This window comes from Syngnathus acus, chromosome 10 (assembly GCF_901709675.1).
Source record: "Syngnathus acus chromosome 10, fSynAcu1.2, whole genome shotgun sequence".
NCBI classification, from domain to species: domain Eukaryota; kingdom Metazoa; phylum Chordata; class Actinopteri; order Syngnathiformes; family Syngnathidae; genus Syngnathus; species Syngnathus acus.
In genome coordinates, this window is record NC_051095.1 from 1767632 (window position 1) to 1793080 (window position 25449).

At 48.1% G+C, this 25449-nt stretch overlaps 1 protein-coding gene across 2 annotated transcripts in view; it reads left to right on the forward strand.

The window, feature by feature from the left end:
- LOC119128150 (neurexin-2-beta-like) overlaps positions 1–25449 on the forward strand; it is a 33995-nt gene extending 8546 nt beyond the window's left edge. Inside the window, exons 2-6 of one of the 2 annotated variants that reach the window (XM_037260349.1) lie at positions 8550–8721; positions 14014–14103; positions 18663–18985; positions 19649–19727; positions 23839–25449. In XM_037260349.1, the coding sequence (XP_037116244.1) occupies positions 8619–8721; positions 14014–14103; positions 18663–18985; positions 19649–19727; positions 23839–24137 (894 nt within the window). In that variant the 5' untranslated portion in view covers positions 8550–8618 and the 3' untranslated portion in view covers positions 24138–25449. Of the gene's footprint in view, positions 1–8549; positions 8722–14013; positions 14104–18662; positions 18986–19648; positions 19728–23253 lie in introns of both variants that reach the window. The other variant, XM_037260348.1, reaches the window with a different exon arrangement.

Here is a 25449-nt window from a genome sequence, read left to right on the forward strand (position 1 = left end):
CTGATAATGTCCTCCATCACTTGTCCGCCACACAGCCAGCTCGTTAAGAGGCTACGATTTAGCGAGTCGGAGTCCGCTTTGGGCAAGATTGCACTCGGGGTTCCGGCGCACTGATCGGCAAACACGAGCCAAGACAGCCGGCGGAGAAGAAGACGTACGAGGCCGTGTCAGAAAAGTAGGGATGGGGAGATGAAGACCTCTGCGGCTTTCATTATGGGCTGGCTGATGCCGGCGTGAGATAGAGATGCTTCTGCGCACATCGGGTCAGGACTCCAATCGCCGGCATCGGCCGAGCGGCGGGAGGAGAAACAATCTGACGCCTTGATGTGACGCTGATGGAAAGGACCCCGGCGGCCTAAAACGGACACTCCCACCCGGCGCGGTGTATTTCGGCGCGGTCCTTGAACACGCCATCCTCTCGTCCATCTCGGCGCTAACGACGCCGCGGTCTGATTTTTACGGCCGCGCGGCGCACGGCGGGCCGAGCATTTGAGACGCGCTGACCTGTGCTTTATGGAGAATAATGGCAGCAAAATGGTTACATTCGCCATTAATGTTCCCCCGATGAGCGTTCATGTATCATCGGATTGGGGCCCTCCCGCGAGAGTCGTAATGTTGACGGAGAGAGGTGGGAGGAAGGGAAAAAAAAAATAACATCCATCTTCCCATTAATGGCCAATCAGCTCTGCAGGGAGACCTGCTGTGCCTTTTTTCTTCCTTGTTTTCCCGAGCGCCGGTAATGTGGCACCTGTGGGAATGGCCACATCTACATTTTATGAAACACTCAAATCTGGAAGAATAAAATAATCAAATTAGTTTGCATTTGCATCCTTTTGATGTTTCCAAGAAGGCCGCGGTCACGCACGGCAAGGAATTTCCCATTTGTACGTTTCTTAAACACGACCCACGGGGTGTCCGGACCTTTAACACTGACAAAGGAGCGTTAAATGGACTCATCCCCATTTTGAATGGTCGTCTTGTTGGCGTGCACACGGATGGCCTTGTCAGATCACCAGCTGCGACAAGTTGTCGCGCATTGCAAATTGTTCCTCTTCACTGGCGTGATCACAATGAGCCCCCCGTGAGCTCGTTCTGGCAGCCCGGAGGCTCAACGCTGAGCGGTCCATGGACCATTAACTCCTACAGATCCTTGTCTGTTGCTTGGGTCTGGCTTGATAATGTTTGATATTGATATGGGGAATAATAGCACACACACACACGTTTCTATTGTGTGCGCGTGCGGGTGTCTTAACACTTTGAGCACCGCTGACGTGAAATATCACCAACGGCAATCCCAACAAGGGAAGCCAACAGTGACAATTGACATTAGGGACGGTACGGAATGAACAAATGTAACGTAGGTAAATATGCCAGATTGTGGCCAAAGGCTAATTGTCATCTGCAGTCCCTGGACAGGTTGATGTAACAGTCAAATCTAAATCAAATGTATAAATTAAACTAAATAAAAAGTAATGAAAATGAATAAAACAAAATGTATGGATTGAGTTAAAAATAAAAAAGTCATATAAATAAATAAAATAAAATGTGTAAATTAAATTAAAAATAAAAAGTAATAAAAATTAACTAAAAACTGTCCAACACTAGCATCACAAACAAAAAGGGCAAAAACATTTTGCAGTTGGGAGCATTTCATGACTAGAAACTCCAATTTCGGCTCATTCCATATTCATTTAACAGAAGTATTTATTAAGAAACTTCATAAAGTTTCATAGAACAAAACAAATACATTTTCAGATGCTCTAAAATGTCAAATATCACACTCCACAAACATTAAAATGGTGTCATAAACCAAAACGGCATAAATTAAAATATTAATTGCGTTTGGCCCAAAATAGGTTATTTGGGTGAAACTAACTCATGTTGTACTGCTGCTCACTATAAAAAATGGAATAAAGAAGAAAAAAATTAACTTTTGGGAAATGTAAAATGGTCGAAAAATGTGGTCGTTTCTTTGTTTACGTAGTCCGAATGCTGAAAATTGCCTGGCACTCAAAATGTCCTCTTTTTTTAAAAAAATGCTTGGCAATTCAATATTTCCCGATTCCTCGTCCCAACTCGCTGTGTACTGTTAGCATTTTCACGTGGTCCTCGATGAGCTACCGTTGCGATCGTGTCGCGCAGGCTTGTTGCCGTGCGATGCACGTTGACACACAAAGACCGAGCGCAATGAATATAAATGTCGGCGTTTATCTGCCACATGAAGAGCCATTAAGCGAGCAGCGCTGTTATTTATACACCCAAACAGGATGTCATCCGTCTTGATGCGGCGGCGAGCGGGGAGGACGCAAAAAGCTAAAGGCAGACGGGACGGACGATAACAATCAACGGGGGCCAGCTGGGTTATTATTTATGCTAATTGGGCTTTGCAATTATGAAAATGGAGAAAGTGAGACCTTTTGAGTCATTCATTGACAGCAAAACAATTAGTTGTCGTCGTGTCGTCGTTTCGACAGCTGCAATGTGACCCCGCGCCGGGGGAGCTTTCATTTGCCAATTAATTGCAGATGACCGCGCCAGGCCAATTCCTTCATTTGTACTGTTTGAGTCAAATATGCAAATGAGGCACTTATTGACATGAGCGTTGGCGTCCGCGCAGAGACGCAGGCTAAGAAAACGGCGGCGGAATTGAGGCACACCAATTTGAGAGTCCTCCTGCGCTCTAATTAAGTGAATAATGAACTTGGCCCAGGGGAAGTTTGTTGTTCTTTTCTGTCTGAGGACGGTCGCAATCTTCCTCCGCTACTTGCGTCCTCTGTTGACATTTTTTCCACGACGACATCCTGACACGCGCTCCAATTAGCTTTATTGTTACCCAGAATGCAATTGGGCGTCAACTGCGTGACTGTGATCTTGGTCAGGTGCTAACCTTTACAACTCAAGCACATTGGCAGCTAATTAACGCTAACATTATTAGCATTTGCCTGACTTTCTCGCCAACTTTCTCTCATTGTGTGTGTGATTCCTGCGACATATGGATTAAACAAAACAACCTGTTTTGTTTCAGCGTCAGCGGGTGGTTGCGCGAGACGCAGGTGTTGTGTATATATATATATATATATATATGTATATATATGTGTATATATATATGTATATATATGTGTATATATATATATGTATACATATATATATATATATATTATATATATATATATCCGCCACCCTTTGTGGAGGTGTGATGAGAAATGAAAGAACAACACAGCGGGCAGCCAGCAATTGTGTTCTCCTTATCCATGTTTGCTCAGTTTAGCGCGGCGCAAATATTAGCTCCTTTTCATTCGGCGGTCTCCCCACTGAGCCTCACCGCGACGAGGAAAGTTCCGTCCAAATGATCTTCGTTCGTGAGATGAGTTTCGATGCAAGCACTTTGGTAAACTTTTTATTAAGTAAAGCTCAGATACGGCAGAGAGGAAAGTTTTTCAAGTTTAAAAGGATTCCGGGCTGTTGTTTTTGTTTCTGCGGCAGAGTGACAGGAAGGTAGATGGAGCAGGCGAAGGGAAATGAGGCAGGGAGCGGAAAACAATGGAGACAGAAAACACTTTCCTCTTGATTTCCTGCAAAGGTCACAGTCATTCCTTTCCATTTCAGCCACACGACAGAGTTGAAAACGCACGGCTGGCCCTAAGCTACCTGCACTGTTACGCCATCAAAGTGTAAAAACATCAAAAGGAAAGAAAAAAAAAGCGAAAACAAGAAGTCATCTCCCATTTGAGTTTGTTGTGGTGTTATTTTATTTTTTTCTTCTCTCAACGAGCTTCCGCTAGCCTGACAAACGCAACGTGCAAACCGGAGATGAAAGATGACAAGGAAGCGGGCTTCATCTCCACATGTGGCGCGCTCCCCAAAACAAAATAGCGCCACTGTTTTGGCAATCAAAGCGCCTTCGTCGTCGTCTCGTGTCGACTCCCACGAGACACCTGTGAATTGCGCGCACACAAACGCCACGCGCGGAAATAGTGAAAGCGAGCGCCTGCTAATTATTTACGAAGAGATTGTACACAACCGGAAGATAGCGACGACTCGGAAAACGGAATTTGGGAATACTGGCTGAGGCTGTTAAGTTTGGAGCTGCAAATTAATTACAAGGGATTACGGAGACAATAACGAGAGGACTCTAGGGGGCGTGTCTCATTTCACTGGTGCGTGACAACTTGAAGTAGTAGTTTACGCACATTCTTTATCCTCTGCGAGGAGCCGAGACCCGCTAAAACGAGTTGAGACGTCTATACAGATGTCCATGTAAATTTGACGTTGTAAAATGTATCCATCTCTCTGGCGCCCCCTGGTGGCCATGTGTGTTTACAACTGACCGATCTCACCTCGATTTATTTGTATTTCGTGTTTTCTTTGCTGCCGCCATTTTCCGAACTTAGCACGGAACCTTATGACGAGTTGCGAGAGTGGTCCGGTGCAGAGCCGCGGGACGGAAGGCAGGCAGATGGATAACGCGCTATTAAGATGCGGAGATATGGGCCCGCGTCAAGGTGACTGGCACACATGGCAAAACACACAAATGAGTTGGCGGAGAGAGAAAGCAAGCATCCGCTCGCTCGGGTCTCCATGCCTGCGACGAGACATCGTCATTTCCAATCAGCCGATCGTCGCGACATGGTCTCTTTGCTTCCTTACGTAACGGCGCCGTTCCGGAATGGAAGATTAGCCCGATGCCGTTCTGCCGGCAGCCGACGCCTCGGCTGTTGTGCGCCGCGAGGCACGGCGGCTGCGTACTGACAGGATGATAAGATGCGGCGGGCCAGAATTACCCTCGCCGAGGAGATGCGGGGAAACGATAAGACACCGAGACGTCAGGTTCACTGAGTGCACTTGGCAGTTCTGACAAAAATATTAATCCCGAAACTAAGAATAGCCTTAAATCAGACAACTGGCGTTAGTGAGCTAGCTTGCGCCGTCGGCTAATGAACGCGGCGGCTCTTTCCTCTTCGGTTGTTTTGGTTGAGCTCAACCTGCCAACATCTTCACTTTCCAAATTGAATTGTGGTGGCAATCCGTCAGATTTAATCAGGCCGGAAAAAAAATCACTTCCTCGCTAAACCAAACCAGAAATCAATCACGTCCGAAAATTTATTCTTTTAGTCCTTGCGAGAAACGGAGGTATGGCAGCGCCTCCAAAAAATCCCCGAAGGATCATCAAGGTTTCTGAAGCTCCTTTTAATCAGAACATGTTTCTGTCTAACCCTCGGACTATTTCTCTTCCTGCTTTGCACAATCGTTGCGAAATCTCTGAGGACGCACACAAAAGCCCGTAGCTTGCTCATTCTTATTCCATCCTTAACACTGTTTTTGTGCAAGGTCATATTGGAACTTTTTTGACGGGAAACCACGTAAGGAACATTGCGGAATCCCCTCGCGGCACGACCGCTTTTTCATTTCATTCGGATTTGGATGTAGCTATTCCTCGTAGACACCTCCGGCCCGTCAAGTAAGTAAGATGGCGGCGCGTGCACACGCTGCGGCCACTCTCTGTCCCGAACGGTGTTTTGTTTTGTCGTTTAATGTGGGTTTGTCCGCCAGTTTTGTGTGTTCGTCTCGTCGTACCGGGTTGTGCTTCAAGTGCGGCGGGCTGGTTCTGCTCGACATCGGCGAAAGCGAGTTTTGTGGCGATCTGCACTTTGAAGCGGGGACATTAAAGGCGCTCGGTCTGCGCCGTCCTGGAGCGTCGCCGGACTCGCCTGCTATTCTTCCCCCGGTTGGGCGTCCGGGCCTGGCTGGCGGCCACCCCAGCTCGCCCGGCCGTGCCTTCCATTCTTCTGGCGGACGTTCGATCGCTGGACGTCAACATGCCTGCTGAGTTCTGCGGACCGGACAGTGCGTGGCTGCTGTGCGTCTGGAGCGGATGGCGCGCTATCGGGCGGACCGGGCCATTGTACGAGGGGGAACATCGCGTGGAGGTGGACTGTGCGTCTACATCCGTGAAGAATGGTGCCGGGACTTTGTTGTGGGATGCCAGCACTGCTCGCCACTGGCGAAGTTTGTGATCTCCGGGCTGTTGGGGTCCTGAACTCTCTCCCCGTTGTTTTACTTGTGTGTTAATCGTGTGCTGTGTCTCGTCACCGTGGGATAGGGGGAACGGTATTTCGGTTTCTTTGTGTGTCCTAGCATGAAGGAATTGACAATAAAGCTGACTCTGAAGCGGCGTCGAGACGCTTACGTAGCGCTGGGCCGTCTCAGAAAAGCTCCGGCTCGCCTTCGTCGGAATATTCCCGACACCGCCGCTATCACGCTAGGAAGAATGCTAATGTTGCAGAACTCAAACGCTCATCTGCCACAAAGCTGACGGAAGAGCGAGTTTGACTGATATTTACAGTTTTAATAGCGCGGATTGAATTAATTCTCCTGCCAAAGGTGTTGTGATTCTTCTAAGCTGCCTAAGCGTGAAGGGCGCTAATGGAGATGATCCCGCATCAAGGATTTTTTTTTTTTCTATTCTTGCAGCTAAAAGGTATCAATAGCTGCCATTCAATTTAGAATCCGCGTGTCTCGCTACTCCAACCCCTCCCCCTTCTGGTCATATTTATATTCATGTCCCGGGATGGGTATTGAGTTTCAGCGAGACTGCGGCCGGGGTAGTTCATAACATAAGTCTATTGATTAAGTGGCTCCCGACTGTAAGCGAAGTAGCACTTTGCCATTTGAGACGTTCGGCCCTCATCACGGACTGAGATCATTTGTGTCCGTCAAGCGCTGCTAAACGGAGAGCCATCTTGGTGGGCTTTCATCCTACGGTGGAAAAATGGACCCAGTGTCTACTGCTTGATATGGGCGAGATAGATCACTTCGCCATCTCTTCCCACTATTAAAATACAGCAGCAAAGTTTCTGGATAACCCAAAAGCCTCTAGAGTTATATTTAACATTGAGCCGATGGCATAGTCAAATGGTTACAATCAATCAATCAATCCTTGGAGTCATGCCGTGTGACAAATTTATCCAACTACCGTTTTTTTCCATTTATAATGCGCCCCCATGTATAATACGCACCCTAAAAATGGCATGTCGATGCTGGAAAAAAGCCTGTACCCATGTATAATACGCACCCAAATTTTGACTCCTACTTAAGTCCGTAAACGTAAAATTATTTCAGAAAAAAGATCATCTTTGGGAACAACCGGATGTTATTCTGCCGGTCAGTATCACTGCGCATGCGCTAGCAAACTCGATAGCGAAGAAATGTTTCGGATGTGTGTAGGGTACATTGTGACAGCAAACGAGCAGGTGATCGAGCAAGCGTCTGATACGAGAGCATTGTGTTCGTATGGAGCGTGTTTGAAGTGAACAGCAGAGAAGAAAGCGCATCTGTAATGGCGGCCTCCGTATGATATCCGGATTAAAAAAAAAAAAAAAAAAAAAAATGTACCCATGTATAATGCGCACCCCAGATTTTAGGACAATAAATTTGTTAAATTTTGCGCATTATACATGGGAAAAAACGGTATTTGAGATGGGAGTAAGACTGGCCCCAAACAAAAGATTTTTTAAATATGAATGTTTGCCTCTCTCGAGCTATAAAGGACCAGTGACCATTGATCCGCGAGATGCGGACGTCGACGGGCCCCGACAAGCTCACCAACTCTTGAACCGGAAAATGTCCCGGAAGCATTCCGCGAATGTGTCGGCGTGGTTCCCAACCAGAGCTGACCGCAGAATAATAAACACTTTTATCTGCAAATAGGGATTAAGATGCCCGTAATTCCGCTTGTGATGTCACCGTCCATTAATTTACTGTACCACCTCTGTGCTTATTTACTCAATTAACGTGCTCATTATGGTTCCGTTAGCATCACGCTGCTTTAATTTTGCCATTTTTTTTTTTTTAATAGCTACTAATCCGCGAATAAGGGGGCAGCGCGGCAAGGGAACCGTCTCGTAATTCACCTTGGAAATGTGAGAATATGGAAGGCGGAAAATGTACATGCTACACGGAATCGATGATGTCGCAACGCTTCCGGAGGACCCCCCCCCACCCCTCCCCTTTTGCAAATGAGTTTGACCTTCCGTGTGCTAATATGGCTCATAATCTTTACACCAGTGCAACCGAGACGCCGTTCCGCTTCCGCAGCTCCCTAAATGGCTTTGACCTTTGGTCCGAATCATGGCAGGAAATGGCGAGGGGATGGAATTGTTTGTGGGTGGGGGTGAGCAGAGAGTTGCGAGAGACTCAAAGCAGCGAGCAGCTAATAGATGGCAAAGGTTAGGGCACGCCTCAGCCACCTGAAGAATACTCTGCATCTCAACAATTCTCAAATCGGATATCAAGCTGATGTGCCGATGCAACAAATCCGATTGAATCGCTTGACACAGTTGAGTATTTCTGGATCCGATTTGAGCTCCGATGTTCAAGACAAATTGGTGTCAGTACCTAAAGCAAAGTCACATGACTCAGGGTCTGCTTGTTTGAAAATAAAGCCGATACAACTCTTTCACCGCCGTTGACGGCTATAGACGTCAAAGATCCATTTTAACTGGGCTGGATGATTTTTTTTGTGAAACCGGATCATCGTCTTCTGTCCACAGGAGAGAGGAAGGGTCGGCGTGATCTTCAACGTGGGAACGGACGACATCGCCATCGAGGAGAGCGCGGTGATGGTGAGCGACGGCAAGTACCACGTGGTGCGCTTCACGCGCAGCGGCGGGAACGCCACGCTACAGGTGGACAACCAGCCCGTCATTGAGCGCTTCCCGTCAGGTGAGCGGCGTTCCCCGTCGTGCCTTATCAAAGATTACACGTGAATGGAAAGCGTTGACTTGGCACGCAATGGCGAGAGAAATGCAACAGTTTGCCCGATTCGATCGCTGGCCCACTTCGACGAGGTGTTTAAGCTGATTCTTCAAAGCTTTTTTTTCATTCTTATGACTCATGGTTACATTTCTTAAGTGAGCAGGAGAAATCTATTGATGATGCTGATAAGATGTTTGCATCCAGGCCACGCTTGGATTGTGAGTTTATAAAAAGAAGCCTGCCCGTGTCTATATCGCTCCCGACTCTCTTGAAACCCGAATCCCGGTCAGCCAAAACGTGCGAGTGCCCGCCATTTTACGCACTCACAAAGGAAAGTGCACTTAATGCTTTTAGCACATGCCTGCTCCGAAAGATAAAAGCAAATCATTTCACATCCTTGATGAGTCACGACGAGCAGCGCGATTCTATTTAGGCCTCACTTGCGAGGCTATTTTGGGCGCACGCTGCATTTCTCTGGCAATTGTGTTTACCGCCGCCGCTTGCATGGTTGTTCAAAGGAAGACGCTAACGTGTTAGGTGTCCCGACGTTATCAATACAAAAAAAGGACAAGGGGAGGGGAGGTTAGCCGTTTGAAAACATTTGCAAAATGGTCAACCGGCTGCGTTCTGCACTTTTCTCGATCGCCTCGATTCAGTTGTTGTAGCGGGACTGCGATGTGACATCCTCGGTCACGCCAGCGATCGATCATGTATTTTTAAACTTTTGTTTCGACGTGGACAAAAGTGTTTCGCCTCGCTCATCCATCACGTCGGGGCTGCAGGAAGACGGAGAGAGCTCACTCATTTTTGGGTTGGATTTAGTCGCGCACATAAAAACACACACCAGAGGATCCAAATTGGTGTCTGGAACGTGTCAAGCGTTAGCGTTAGCCTTTTGCTGTTGTTGTCAATCGGTCCTCTGCGGAGCGAATCAAAAATTGAGCTTTTTGGAGGCCGCAGCCCGCCCACGAAGTTTCCGGAAGATGCAAGGAAAGGAAAAGGAAGGCTGGAAGTACGCCTCTTGTTCACGCTCCAATCTGTTTCCGGGCCGTTGCATGAGAAGCAGAATTCGGGGAGCAAACACCTCAAGGGGGGCGGCGGATGAAGACTCGACTCCCTCGCTAAAACGGGAAAGCGAATCAAACCAGTTCCTGTGACCCACATCGCATCATTTGATTCTCTAAGTGGAACAAAACACTCCACGCCGACACTTTTGGGAGCACACGCGCAACTATTTGATTTCCATCGTTATCAGGATTGCATTTTTTTTTTTCTCCTCGTGGAACGCCCAAATCAAAATGTCCATGTTGCCAGATTGAGCGCAAGATACCGCCATGAGGAATGATTGTTCCCATCAATCTAAAACAAAAGTAGTTCATTTGCCTTTCCCCCGCGGTCTCGTCCGACCCGCTGAAGGTTTTCTCATCGGGATGTCTTTACAACCGTGAGCCCGCTCTCAGAAAGTCACTTTTGGGATTCTTTTCCTTTCGCAGGCCACATTCTAAGAGCTGTACAAGCTCCCGAGGGGGGTGGGGGGGGGGGGGGTTGTACATCTGTTATCCTTCACAAGAAAGACGCTGACAAGGTCTTTCCCCCCCCTCCCCCCTGCCACTCAGCCTAACCTGCACTCTAATCCCAAATATTTTGAAGATTGCTCCGAGGTGCTGATTTGGAGCGACAGCGGGTCGCCTCAAGTCAGGTCATAGCGACGCTTCTCCCCCCGCGACGTGATGCGCACGCGTCAACGTTCATCTGTGGCCAGAGAACAGACAAAAAGTGTCACAGGAGCAGCCGGTCAGTTAATCCAGTGTGTCAGGTGTCACTGGTGGCTCCCTCACCAGCTCTTTTTTTTTTTTTTTTTTTTTTAAACCTCCTGCGAAGACAAAGTGACAGAAGCAGACTCTCGGTGTCAGCGCTTTCAATCTTGACTTCTTCAAATCCTGCGATGTACTCACCTGGTCTCTGCTTTTTTCGGGGGGGGGGGGGGGGGGTCCTTTTATTATGGTCCGGCTATCCATCGGCCTTCTAAGGGGAGGTGCAGGCAAGCCTGAGGATATACGTACTTCCTGTCTTGGAAGAAAAAAAACATAAAAGCACTCAGCGGTGCAGCTTAAATGGTAAATAACATGGTGAGGGTTTTTTTTTCGTCTTCAGGGACACAAAATGAACCTCTTAGTTTGTACAAGGGAGACAAACATGGAGTTGGTTGCTTCCACTTTCTGGTGCTCTGCAACTACGGACTTGAAAGATTTGTCCAATTATCGGCCCGTGGCTCCGAGATGATGGGGAGACACGACGACCGGCAGGTGGCATGGAGGGCAGAAACGCTAGCTTTGGGTCAAATTAGACGAGTTGCGGGGGTGCCGCCAGAGGAGACAGAGATGAAAGGTGGCGAGGATGCCGTTGAAGAAAAAATAAATGGATAAATCGAAACTCGCCGTGGGCTTGAGAGGCGGGACGTAGATGAAAGATGAGCACGTCGTTAAGGAAGGAGAGGCGTGCGTTCGTGGAAGGCAAGCGTACGGGCGTAGCTGGAGTGGGCGGAGTGTTTACAAAGCGCTGCCTCGCCTGGAACCTTTTCATCCATTTTCAACCCTGAAAGGCAAATTTCCCGTGCTCCAGAATCATTTTGTTTGCACCGGAGCCTCTGCTCTATTCCTGTCACGAGGATGAAAGCAATCCATCTAAAGTTACCAAAATCAAGGAGGCAATGAGGCCAGCCTGACAAGGAGGGAGGCCGCCGCCGCCGGATGGCCGCCGGCCAACGGTCTACAATGTAATCTCCGCCCTGCTTGATGGATTTCCGATGTGGGTGTCCTGCGCAAGGACACCTGGCTGCCTGCAGAGCTACATGATATACGGCCGGCTCCTCGGAGAGAGCCCCAGCGCACCCGTGGCATCTTCTGGGGCATTGAAAGGATATGGAAAGTGAATCCGAGAATGAGGAGGACCTTTCAGATCTGAAGGTACCACTATTCGCAAGACCGTTAAGGCTCGGATCCCAGAAAAGCAATTTCTGCGTCGTCTCCTCTCTGTCCTTCACCTGGCTTTGTGCTTTCCAGTCAATCAGCATGCCCTTGCCCTGCCCCTCAGCATCCGCAGCCGGGATGCGGGCCCAGCATGGCTCCCATCACGGCGGTAAATCCTGCCATTGCTCCGGGCGGCCAACAGAAGGCAGATTGCCAGGGAAGGGGCGAGTTATTCCTCTGGCTCCTAAAGTGGAGATGACAGCCGGACTTGTTCCTCAAACACTCGCACCCTTGGCTTTGTGATGATTCATGACCGTAAGAAAACAGAGGAGCCAGGTTAAATGACGTCGAAAAAGAGGAGGAATAAGGACAGATTGGTGGGATGAGGCAAGGACAAGGACAAAAGCAAGAAAGAATGGATCAGCAGGACAAACGCAAAAGGATTTGGAGAAGTGCAATTTAGCTGAAAAAGGAGAAGTCCAGGATTTAAGCCGTATATGCTCTGTCAGATGTTTTGGATCGAGAAGGGAGATTTAAGTATCAAATTTCCCAAGGAGACATTGTTAAAGTGGAAATCAACACAAAACTGTTTTTTACAATAATATGTTGTATCTGCCCCCACTAGTCTTTTTTAATATTTTGTTTGCAAAATATGAGTTAAGCAGCGAAATGTACATGTTTTTATCCATCTCAGGGGGGCGGCCATTTTGACACTTGCTGTCGACTGACGATGACATCACAGTTGCCAGGTCTCGGGTCACAACCAATCACAGCTCAGTTTCTGAAAACCGATGAGCCGTGATTGGTTGGGACCTCTGGCCAATGTAGCGTCATCTTCAATCGACAACAAGTGCCAAAATGGCCGCCCCCTTTAGACGGTATAAAAACAGGTGCCTGTTTAATTCATATTCCACAATCCAAACATTAATCCTAAAACGAGCTGGGCTGCACAGAATAGGTTACTACAAAGACAATTTGGAAGTTTGAATTGCTCTTTAAGGACGTTACCTGGAAATTGTTGCAGCAGTTCAACCCCACTGCCATCTAAGTTTTTTAACTGGCAGAAACCCAACAGGCGGCACAATTAATTCATGCCCAATTAGTTTTCCGTCTGAATGGGAACTGGATCCTTAGGAAGAGCCTGTAACAATTTCCAGAGCTTCATATCACGTCCCGTGTAGCCCACCACCTGTGCGCCTCCCTCCGCCTTCCTTCCCACATCAATTTTCATTCTTCTCTTCACAACGTGTGAGCTCACAGACGCAGGCTTGCCGTCAGATGGTGCTGGCGGGGGTAGAGAGCCCCCTGGGGAGCAAAAGAGGGTAGTGCAGGATGGGGAGCCAGCTGACTTTGGATCACTGCGGCAATTTTTCAGCGGAGGGTGGGTGGGCTACTCGGTGTTTGCGGAAAAAGAAAATTAGTCGCTTCTTGCTCAACAACCGCGAGAATTAGAGGATGTTTTGATTGATTTAAAATTTCCTGGGGGGGGGGGGGCAAGAGGATGTGATTTCTGAAGAAATTGCACATGCTAAAGTGAAATGCTGTGAGATGTTTGAAGGGCTTGGATCATTTTGTGGAGTTTAAAAAAAAAACATGGCAGAATATCAAATGAAGCTGTGCTGGTTAGCATTCACACAATTCTTAATTATTTACAGCAACTCCGGTTAAGACATCTGACCCGGTGGCCACGTGTGGCGGTTGCTTGAAGCGCGTCGAGGGATAAAAAGAAGTTAGAGCGGCGGGAGCGAGAGTTGTCGAGAGGCGCTAATTGCCGAGCAGTTCGTTTCAAGAAGGGGCGGCGGGCGTCCGCGAGCTGTTGAACTAACAAAATGTCTTCCTTGAAACAACCATGAAAGCTGTTTTCTTGCTGAATGTTCCACTTTTTTTCACTTTTCCTGCAATGATGTTGCTATGCTATGCTAACGATGGCCTGGCCGTGTTTCCGCGACTGCCAATGCATTTAAGTGTACTAAACGTGGGACAGCTTTAAGACTTGGGCACTTCTATAAATCCAATCTGTCTAAATCATTTATAAAAGAAAAAACTGTCTTCCGTGAGTGAAAAGCATATAAATTAATGCTAACTAGCGTCTTATGAAGCAAGCAGCCCCGAAAAATTCCTCAAGCTCTTGCTGCCCTAACTCAAAGCTTGAACGCACATAACTTTGATGCTAAACGTTTGCCATGTTGCCCTTCTAACCTCTAACCTTTTTTTTAACTTCCAGATTTTCTTTGTCTCATTATTATTATTATTTGTAACCTCTCCTAATCTTTCTCCAAATTTCTTAAAGGGAACTTTGATAATGAGCGCCTGGCTATTGCTAGACAAAGAATCCCATACCGCCTCGGTCGGGTAGTTGACGAGTGGCTACTCGACAAAGGTAATAAAATCACTTTAACTTCCACTAATGATCTACCGCTAACCGCCGCTCTGGAAGAGATGCAGAACCATGTGACTCCGCAGCTCCGCCCCCTTTCTCCCATACTTATATCCAACCAATGAGTCAACTTTTAAGTCTTCCAAAATGATTCAATCGGGATTCAAAGTCACACTGTGAGCGCATCCTTAAACTTGGACTGCATCTCTTCGGAGAACTAACCCCCAAATAACCTGACATAATCCCTCTACCACACTTAAAAACAAAAAAAAGACTCTTTGTGTCATCCTTGTGTCTTTTGTTGGATGAATGTGACGATTAACAGAACGCAGGGAACAAATGACTCCAGAAAGTCACTAAAAGTTAAAGGGACCGTTCAAAGTGATGCTCGTTTAACCCTTTGAGTGGCGAACATCTCACCATCCGGAATGAAGCAAACAATCGCTCCCTCCCGCCTTCCTTCCGCGTCACGCAAAACAGGATGAAGGCCCCGCATGTTTATTTCACAGAAACAAAAGCGAGCCTTTGTCGGCCCCGCCGTCGCCTCCGCTTCCGACACAAATCCCAATCAGGAGCGGCGCGGGAGATGAAAGTGGAGCGAAACGGCGGATCAATAAGAGATGACTCGCCCGCTTCCCCGAAAGATTTGTGCGTGCCACCAAACGTGCATGCATGATTCCCTTTCATCTTCAGAGGAGAGCGTTGAGGAATAAACCAATGGCCCCGCCCCCCTTCTTTCGCGCCAGATATCGCTGGAGGTGTTTGCTTATTTGTGAACTCGATTGAATACGACGGGAGGGGGCGGGGCAACGCGTCGGAGCTCAAAGGGTTATTTATGAAAGCGGAATCTAACCAACCTAACAAACTAACCACTGAGGGCTTCTCCAGTGACAAGTCGGAGCGATTTGAGCCCTCAGTTTTAACCCGATTATAAATTCTTCTAAAGCCCATTGGAGCCATGGCTCGAGGAAAAGCTAACAAAGTTCTAACTGACTCTAAAAGACCTCCAAGAAGCGACGTGCTTGGTCTTCAGAGGGTTAAACAAAACAAAGAAAAGCAGCTCCCAATTTCCGACTGCTGTCCCTTTAACATTATTGTTTTCACCGCTGAGCAAATGGAGCATGTTTTTGTGTGTCAATGTTTTGATTCTTATTGTGGTGAGGAGCTTGGATCATTACCAAATGGTCCAGGTTTTTGCTACCAACCGGCTTTGTCGTCATGATATCAGCGCCTCGACCCTTTGACCGACCCCGGGTGCCTCAGAGCATTAGCACAGCATTAGCACATTTGAAAAAAAAAATGACCCGAGTCCCAATCTCATCCCTGTCCGGCCTGATCCAGATCGTGCCGAGCGTCTCCTTCCTATTCCCTGCCAGCTGACTAAATCCAAAGCGGCAGCCATTCCGGGGAAGTAATGAAGGGAACAAATCAGAGTCTCCAAAGTTCCGTCAGAAACTTTCAGTGCTCTCCTCTTTGCGCTAGCGATCAGTCATCCTCATCTGCCCTCTGCATTTTCTCCTCACATCCTCTCAGACAAAAGCAACTTGGCTCCCGGTATGGTTTCCCTAGGGGGAAGGGGCGGGGGGGGACAATAATAGCAAATAATTGGCATTCTTTTACGAATTGTGTCTATATGAAAGCCAAACGGAAGCTCGGGGATGACAGAAGTGCTTTGAGATGATGCCATGACATCATTTTGGGAGATAAAAACGAGCAAGTATCTCAAATAAGTTAAAAGCTGACCAACTAAATTGTAGGAGTAAATAGCTCCTCCCACTTTATGAGATTGGCGGCACCCTCGGCTTCTTTCGCTTCGCCCGGTTTCTCGCGCTTAACTTGATACTGTGTTGAGCCGCTTGTCTCGGTCGTCAGACACAATTTATCCGCCGTGCTCGACTACAAAATCCGAGTAACAAAAAAGACCCACCCAAAAAAAGAAAAAGAAAGTCCCACTCTTAATTACAAAACAGAGTGGCGTGCTTTGGGAATATCTTGGCAAAAGAGTCGGTAATGGATTTTGTCAGAAGCCCGCCCGCCTCCGTCGTGGTACTCTCTACTGACTGACTTTTTCATCTGAGGAGGAAGTTGGCGTTTGTTTATATGGAAGCCTTCAGGCTGCAGTGTTACGAGTAAACACAAAGCCATTAAGTACGGGGCCAACTTTCAAGAGTCAAAACCTCCTCGCTAGCATATGGGAAGGAAAGAGGGAGTGAGGCGCAACACTCCCTCCAGATGTTTTTTTTTTTCCTTCCTGACCTCTCCAGTTAGACAAGCGCCCAATCTCCCCGCTCCCACAAATAATCCCTCGTGGCAGATTGTGGAGGGCTAAAAGTATCAAGCGTACCTCGGCGGCCGGTATCGGACCTTCTCGCAAAAGCCATCTATGCATTAGCCGGGCCCGTTCGGCCCCCGGCCTCGGCCTGCCGCGCTAAGTCCGACTGAGCATTCTTCCCCGATGCAAGTCTTGTGTAGCTAATATTGTGGCTAGCTCGTGTTCTGAATGTAAAAAGCCTTTACAAGATGGCAATCCTGCAATTTCCCCAAGGTGAAGTATGTCATTATTCCGACACGCTTCGGGGGCTTCATTCAGAATCCACGCATGAAAATGGGAAGCAGGACTTTTGGTTGCTCTCAAATTGTTAGCTGTCCTTTCCTTGCTATACGGACCGCAAGCTAGTTTGTCCTCTACGCGCGATTGGCTATCTAGATCCTTTACGTCTCAATCTGGACCTCATTAGGCTCTTTGGTGAGCTGCCAAAATATTAGCACTGCAAACTACAGGCGCAAATATAAACAATAGATTTAATAGATTTTTTATTTTTATATTTTATATATATATATGTGTATACATATATATATATATATATTTTTTTTTTTTTTTTAAGTCAGATGTTTGTTTTATTTTATTTTTTTTTTAACAAAGAAACCATTTGGATGTCGGCTCTCATGAAAGCTGCTGGCGAAGATCTGGGAGGGAGGGGGGAGGCAAGGATTGGTTGCCCAAAATCAAATTGTTAGCGCGCTACACAAAAATAAAGGTGTAAATAAATATTACGTCGCAAAGGGCAAATATTACACACAAAAGGTCATGGCATTGGCGCTTTTTTAGCGACGTAATGCGCCGAGCGAAGCCCAAATTGCTTCGTAATGCTCTCATTCCATTTTTGACTTGCGCCATAAAAGGATCACTTCATCCGAGCCTCGCTCAAAACAAACACTGTTCTCAGCCAGTCAATTCCAGAGTCATCAAGTGCGTTCCGTGACGTGGGAGTAAGTAGGTCATCCCCACAGAGACCGGGACTCGATTAAAAAAAAAAAAAAAAAAAAAAGGTTGGAACTACTTTATGCGCAATAATATTTCATATGATATTTTGCTCTACCTCTTTTTCAGTCTAGATGTACCGAGGCTCAAATCAAAACCTCTATCAATCAGTTTGTCTTTCTCATTGAACGGTAATCGATAGAGCATTTCTATCTACAGTTTTCCGTCTTTTAGTAATCAGCAGTAGATGGTTTAATAGCAGATTGAAGCGCCCGCAGCGCTTATTGAACCCCGGTGTTACCTTGCGGTCGGGCGGGCGGGTGCTTCCAACGCCACCAGAAAGCAATATCGCAAGTGTGTTTAGACGACAAATTAGTCTTTATTAAATGCTAATGTGAGCCGACTGCTCTGCACGGGATGTCAAATGACGGCGGGCTCCGAGCTTCTCTCATTTCACAGTCTGCATCATCTATAAATACGACAGCCTCTCATTGCTATTGGATGCCTTTCGCTCTTCCCTCACGTGGATTGATTTCACGAGAAAGCCCCGTGGCTCGTCGTCTATAATTACCTCCTCATCACGTTATTTATTTTTATTTTTTTTAAACCCTCCTCGATTATCCATCCATGGTATGCTAGGGACAATTTGGTCTCACCTCTTCCCCGGTGCCAGTGCCCGGTTAAGCAGTCAGGCGGGCTCCTTCCCTCTTCAGCCATCCATCCCGATTAAGGCTAATGAGCAAACCCTGCTGAATTAAACATTAGCTACAACCATCCCCCCCCCCCCCCTCCGTGGCAGAGGTGCTTTATCATCGCGCGGCTCCGGTGCATTGGAGGTCAATAACAGCAAGCTGGAGCTGTTCTAATATATTCCATCTGGGCTCTGACGAGATCCATCCCCACGTGTGCTTTGGAGTGTCAAGGTCGACCCGCGACGCCCCCGCCTTAATCCAAGTCGACTGTCCAGCCAGCGAGCACCATACGGTGGTCCTAAATTGCTCCCAAGAAAGCCCCCCGTGCCCTCCCCCCCCTGTCTGTTTGTACGGAACCTCGACTTGCCACCTTTCCACCAAGCAGTCCAGTTCTGCTCAAGTCTTCTGCTAGCTAATAATGAAGTTAATTTAATGTACATAGAAGATGCTGCTTGGTGGAAGAGTTTTTGTCTTTGCTGTTGAGTGTGTTTTCCACTTTATGTGCTCGTGACTTATTTGTGCTCTCCTTTCTCGACATTCCCTCCTCTCTCTCGGTCATGTCCATTCCCTCCACTTTCACTTCCTCCGTTCTCCGCACAACCTCTCAGGTCGCCAGCTGACCATTTTTAACAGCCAAGCCTTTATCAAAATCGGCGGCGGCGATAAAGGCCGCCACTTCCAGGGCCAGATCTCGGGCCTGTACTACAACGGGCTGCAGGTGCTCAAATTGGCCGCCGAGGGCGACCCCAACGTGCAGACGCAGGGAAGCCTGCGCTTGGTGGGCGACGTGCCCTCGGTGCTCGCCACCGATACCACTTCTACCACGCCGCTGGCTGACATGTCCACCACCATTATGGAGACTACCACCACCATGGCCACCACCACCACCCGGAAACAGCGCTCGCCCACCATCCGGGACAGTGTCACGCAGGTGGGTCATGCTGCCAGAGAATTTCAAAATCCAAAACATGATTTCCCACAGGAAATCACGTAAATCCAATTGATCCGGACTTCCAAAAAATAGTAACAAGAAATACATTCGGTATTGTATCGCTAACACGGCAATTGTTAAAAATTCGGGTGCGGTAATTAGTCTTCTCGTGTGTTGCTATCATGATTGGAGTGATTGTTTTGATAAATGCACTTGGTTGTGTTCAAATTTATATTCAGCCGTGTTTTTTTGCTGATACAGCAAGTGTCTGCTTATTCAGAGCACACGCAGATTTCAATTCCTACCCGAGCTCTGAGCTGCTCTCCGCCCTGATAGCTTTGATCCCAGGTGAAGAATACCTTTTGACAAAAATTGAGAGATAAGTGACCTAGATATGCTGTCAGAACCTTGTAGGACTTAGAATCACGTCTAAATGACGTAAATGTCATAAAAGCTTTCGGAGGCAAACCTGTTTTTTTTTTTGCAACATTTGTGACAAAAGGAAGTACAAATCCAATTCAATGTGTTTTAAGGGGACTGCGTGTTTTTTTTTGCTAAAGTTCTTCTTAAGAAACTAGCAAGACACTAGAAAGCGTTTCTGAACGAAGTCACGGATTTTTTTGTTGGAAAAGATCAAATTCTTTTTTCTTGGTATTTGTGCAGAATGCGGATGACGTTTTGGTAGCTTCCGCCGAGTGTCCGAGCGATGACGAAGATTTAGAGGAGTGCGAGCCCGGAAACGGTGAGTCGACTCGGCGGGGGGTTCTGATGCTCGTTCTGTCGAGTGAGGTTGTACGGCTTGGGGGTTCTTGTACTTGACTGCGCTACCCTCGCTACGCACCTTGGACTGGCCGAATGTGGAACCCGTCAGGTTCGTTGACTTTACCTTAACCTGACTCATTCATTTCGCTTTAACCTTTATTTTAGTAACCTCTCCAGCTTTTGAAAATAGAAAACCTAACAAAGTCCATAATCCCCGTTCCAAATAAAGACGATGGTTTCTGCAGCTCGGTCCGTGCATACTCAGCATCCGCCTCTTCCTGTATCTTGCCCTTGTACGAAGGGTAACGAGATCTGGGAAGCTCAGAGTGTAACGTTCTCCAAGGTGGCTCCGTAGGTGTCTGAGACCGAAATAGAGACTCGATTCTCTCCTTATTGAAGTCTGGAATGATTTTCTTTTTCCTTTCGGAGGTGTTTGCTACGCCGGGGCTTAATCTCCCATGGAGAAGCTCAAGTAACTCTCTGATATGCCCACACAAGTCGTGATTGGCAGCAGACAGGCTGCTAAGTTACGCTGCTTGTCTCTCTCTTTCATGATCCCTTTGTAGGTGTTTGGAAGTTTTAGTGGCCAAATACCAAACGTGCTCGCTATCGCACCCTGCAGGCGACAAAATCCATGTCAGCGAGGCAAAAACACTGAGATTGAAAGTGTGCCTCACTCAGATCATATCAGCATGGGAATTTACCCACGTAGTACCTGTACCAGGTATCGGGCCGAAACCGACTTTTTTCAATGTATCGTATGTATTGCCGCCATTTGACACTCGGTGAATCGACACAAAGGTCTTTTAAATTGTAATTTTATGCATCATAAGCGCGAGTGCTTTCAGTACCGGTTTCACAAGTGTAAATAACCGTACTGGTATTGAAATTTCCCAGTGAATAATTTAGCGACAGCTCAACATTTGCGCAGTCCACTGCGTGGCGGGAGCTGCCGAAGCTAAGAGAGGAAGAAAAGCAGCGTAGCGGATGCTAATACGTTGAAGCCACCGACGCAGAGGAGAATCGGAGAAAGCGCTGCGTTGTGAACCACTAAACCTCATTAAGTGCCAAGTGGTGTGGCTCGGGATAGAATACAGGAACGGAGAGTGAAATTCCCGCCGTCCCCGGCAGGTTAATTAAACTTTAACTTTGTTGGCCAGCTGTAATTACATCGGCCAATTAAACCTTGGCTAGGAACCCCCACCAATGTTAATGAGCGAGGGGGGGGGTTACGCACTTGGAATTCAAGATGAAGACCATGAGCGTTTACCGACGTCTCAGCATGCGTGATGGGAGGAGACCAACTCTGAGAATCTCCTCAATAACGTGGCACACTGACTTATTACGACAGGCGAGGCTCTGCCTCCCCTGACCGCACGTCCCTGCGCTCTGTCATTCATCCACATGGGCGGCCATTTGTAAACATCTCCTGACGAGCGCCGTCATCGAGACGGTATCCAGCTGTGCTTGATTTTTCCATTTGCGGCCCAATCGCAGCCAAATCACCCAAAGGCCTCGCACTCCCGACAACCTTTTGGCTGTAAATATTTGAAACGGCCCAGCGCGACGGGCGCGCTAACGATGTTTGTCAGGAGGACGACGTGGCCGCATCAGCTCAGCGCCCATCTGCTCTGAGTAAATAGAAGCGTGGGTGACTCTTCACCGCCCGTGCTGCAGATAAAGAAGATGTCTCATCATGCCGGCTTAACGTGCGGATCCACCGAAGTCCAATCATGAGAGTCGAGCCCAATCAATCAGGCGGAATATCCCACAGTCTCTCCTGTTTCATCGCTTTTGTGCTAACGGTGGAGAGACATTATTATTCTTTACGTGTAACGTAGCTTTATGCGCGCCATTACAAGTTTGGATCGAAAGTCCGCCGTCAGGTTTCCCGGCCTGTCTGAGCTGCGTAACGAGGGCCCGTATCGCCCTCAGGCGCAGTGGGTTTGGGTCACAGGGGAGGAGGGAGAGGGGCTCTCAGTGTGTTTGAGGGCGGAGTCACCAGATCAGCACTCTTTCCAAAGCGAAGCGGCACCGTCTCGTTCGGGAAACACCATCTGACTCGGCGCCACGCCACCAAAAAAAAAAAACATATATATATATATATAAAGTAACCTGAGCAACTTGTACTTTGCGCAGCTCGTCTTTTTGTTCCTCCGAGGTGATGGGCTGTCCTCTCAGGCGTCAAGGTGAAACGCAGCCCGCAAACACACAAGAGCCAGGGAATACAAACGGGCGGAAATGAACGTCGTTGCCATGGGAACGAGCCTTTCCCGCAAGTGTAAAGTATGAGAGGAGAATATGCTTGAAGTTTGTTTCTTTCACAGCTCTCACATGTCTCTTCTCTACAAGGCCTTTTGGGGGGTGGGGTGGGTTGTGTGCTGACATTTCTGTGAATGCATCAACCTTGATAACAAAAGCATTTCCTGATTTGAAAAATGTTTGTTTTCGGGCGGGGGGCTGAGCTGAGCTGAGCCGAAGCGGGCGGGCTTCCCATCATCCCCTTCTCCCCTTCTGAGTGACCCCCCGATTCACCCCAAGTAAAAAAAAAAACCCACAACAAAAACAAGCCGTGCAAATTGTGATTTGATGCTTTTTCTTCTTCTTCTGATCATGTGTTGCTATGACATGACCAACCCCTCTTCCCGCCCCCCACCCCCCCAAAATGTGCTGCTCTCATGTTGTGTTCTAACCATATTGGCTTCCTTTATTTGACACCAAATGAGCTTGAACGGTCATCCCGTGGCTAGCGAAAGTCAAATGACCAAAGAGTGGCTTGATCATAAATTGGATCATTAAAAAAGTGCTATTAGCGATTGCTAATTAAGAATCTCATTGACCTGTTTTACGTGTGCTTCTGGGAGGGACGAATGGGGCTGTCATTAGTACGCTATTGATTATTTGGAAGTCTCCTATAGCTCTAAATTAAGCTAATTCAAGATGAGCCACATTAGCGACGACGATTTGGCAGAAAGACGCGTGGAGGGTTGCTATTTGTTTGAAGGTAAAAGAAGGGAGGGGGGATGTTGATCACTATCCAAGAACAATCTTACACAGCTTTCTTTTTGTAATTTGTTTTGTTTCATGCAAAAATCATGCGGCCAATTTGTTGATGTAAGTGACCTGAACCTTGTGGTTTGCTATCTTTCTCAACCAATCACAGCAGACACACATCAGAAGTGCTAGCTCAGCTTAGTTGCTAGATTAGCAGTGCATTTTGATGTTTGTTCAGTTTAACTTGTAGTCTGCCTTTTGACTTGTTTAACTGACATAGCATGTAGCGTTAGCCAGGTTTAGGTTAGCCAATGTCCTAGCATCTTGTAGTAGTTTACCTCAGTCGGCAGTTAGTGCTTAAGAACTTGTGAGCTAGCTTAGACCGACTGAGTAGAACTAACATCATGTCAACTTGTAGTGCTGTACTACTAATGCTTTGTTTTCATGGCATGTTCAAGTTGTGTGTCGACTTCTGACCCCTTGCCCCCTCCGCTCTCTCTTTCTTGTCCTAGGAGGTGACATAGTCTTGCCCATTATAACGGTGGACTCAATAGACCCCCCCTCCATGGCCACCCGCTACCCAGTAATCCCCGCACCCCCCACCACTTATCGCCCCTTCCTCACCTTACTCGAAACCACCAAAGAGTCCCTCCCCTTGCCCAACATGCGCCCCCCCTGCCCAATGGACCAGGAGGACTGCGAGGAAAACGTGGAGGCGTCCGCGTACGGCTCGGGCGAGATGACCGAGTCGGACGACGAGGACTATTACAAAAACTCCCCCCTGGTCACCGACAGGACCGTCCTCCCCCCTCCCCCTGGAGCCGAGGGCCAAAACCCCCGAGATCGCCATTTCTCGCGCCTCCCTTACGACCACCGCCCGCCCGCGTCCTCCGCCCCCACGGCCGACCCCGATCAGCTCAGCCCCCGCGGCAAGGGGGCGGCCGGCGGAGGCGGCGGCAGCAACAACATCCCGGCCGGGAAAATGAACACTCGGGATCAGGTGCTGCTGCCGCCGGCCCAGCCCTCGTCGGACCCCGGCCACCGCAGGGCGTCGGGAATAACCTACCCTCCCGATTTCCCGCACGTTCCCACTCTAGACCCGACGTCCCCCGAGAGAGGTCTCCCGGGCGCCGTGGAGGTGCAGCAGTCCAGCAGCACCACGGGCATGGTGGTGGGCATCGTAGCGGCCGCCGCCCTCTGCATCCTCATCCTTCTCTACGCCATGTACAAGTACCGCAACCGAGACGAGGGATCGTACCAGGTGGACCAGAGTCGCAACTACATAAGCAACTCGGCCACGCAGCCCAACGGCACCCTGGTGAAGGAGAAGCCGCCGAGCGCCACCAAGACGGCGCCCAAGAACAAGAAGAACAAAGACAAAGAGTACTACGTTTGAGGGAGCGCCGCCATGACGCACGGCGGCAGCTCGCGTTTGGGAGAGAGAGAACGAGAGAGGCGGGAAACGTGACATTTGTGCCAGCCATCCCCGCCCTCCTCGAGGGAGACGGCAAAGCTAACTTTCAGCATTGCCGGGAAGTCACTTCTCGCTACTTCCTGTGCCAACAACCGATTGGGTTCACTTCTTTCTTCAGTCCTGTACAGAAGCACCACCAGTATCCACGAAAGCAGTATCCAGTGCCACGTCCTCGCCATCTCTCTCCTCTCTCTCGCTCGCACTCGTGCCATGTCTACGGTGCTCGGCGGCTGGCGCCACGCGAACTGTGCCGTGTTTCAAGCATGTAGTATTCATCGAGGACAAAGACATCAACTTTTTTCTTTACGTGGAGTTCTGAGAAGAAGAAAAAAAAAAAAACACCACTAAAACATTAGTAGCAATTTTACGTGCGATATCAACGCAGAAGACTCCAGACTAACGGTTGGCCAAATTCACCTTTGGATGGTCTGTGTCGTGTTTTTGGTGCCCCCTGGTGGGCCAACGGAGAAACTGTCTCTATGCCAACCGTCAAAGCAGGAAAAAAGCTCGCCAACCGGTCGACCTCTGCTCTGTATGATGCTAACGACGGGGACTTGGCCGAGACAGTGTAGCTATGACTCTGTTGACGTCCGAAGCATCAGGAACCGTGCGGCCGTCACTCTTCTCGCTTTGCAAAAAGGACAGAATGGGAATTCTGCAGCGGACTGGACTGAAGAGCAGCCTTTGTGGTTCTTTGTCGACTCCCTGGAAGACGAGAGTTCCCAAGTACTCTAGTGTTCCAATTTTCTCAGCTCTATTAAAAGAAGACAAATGTACCATGATAAGAAAAAAAAAAAGCCGAAAAAAGTTTGTGAAATGTCTCAATATTTGCCATCACAAAGAGAACCGTGTTCCCTCCTAACCATCATTCCTGTTTGCTAAACGAAAAAAAAAAATCCTGGGCAATGAGGAAAAGCTCTTTTGTTATCGGTTTGCCTTTGGTCAAATTGGGGTATGTGCTTGTTCATCAAATTTATGTTTTGTCCTTTTTTTTTTTTTTTCTGTATGGCAGATCGTATGTCACTTTTACCCACCTGACTGTTTTTTATTGATTGCTTTTTCTATCTCTTTGCGTCTGTGTACTGACAGACTTGCTGCCACATTTTCTTTTCTGTTACTCCCCCCCTCCTCCATCTCCCTGTTCTTTCTAAATGTTATTGTAAAGTGTTACAGTGAGATGACTCCAAATATGTGTACATTAACAGAGGGAATACACTTGGTTATATACTTCTTA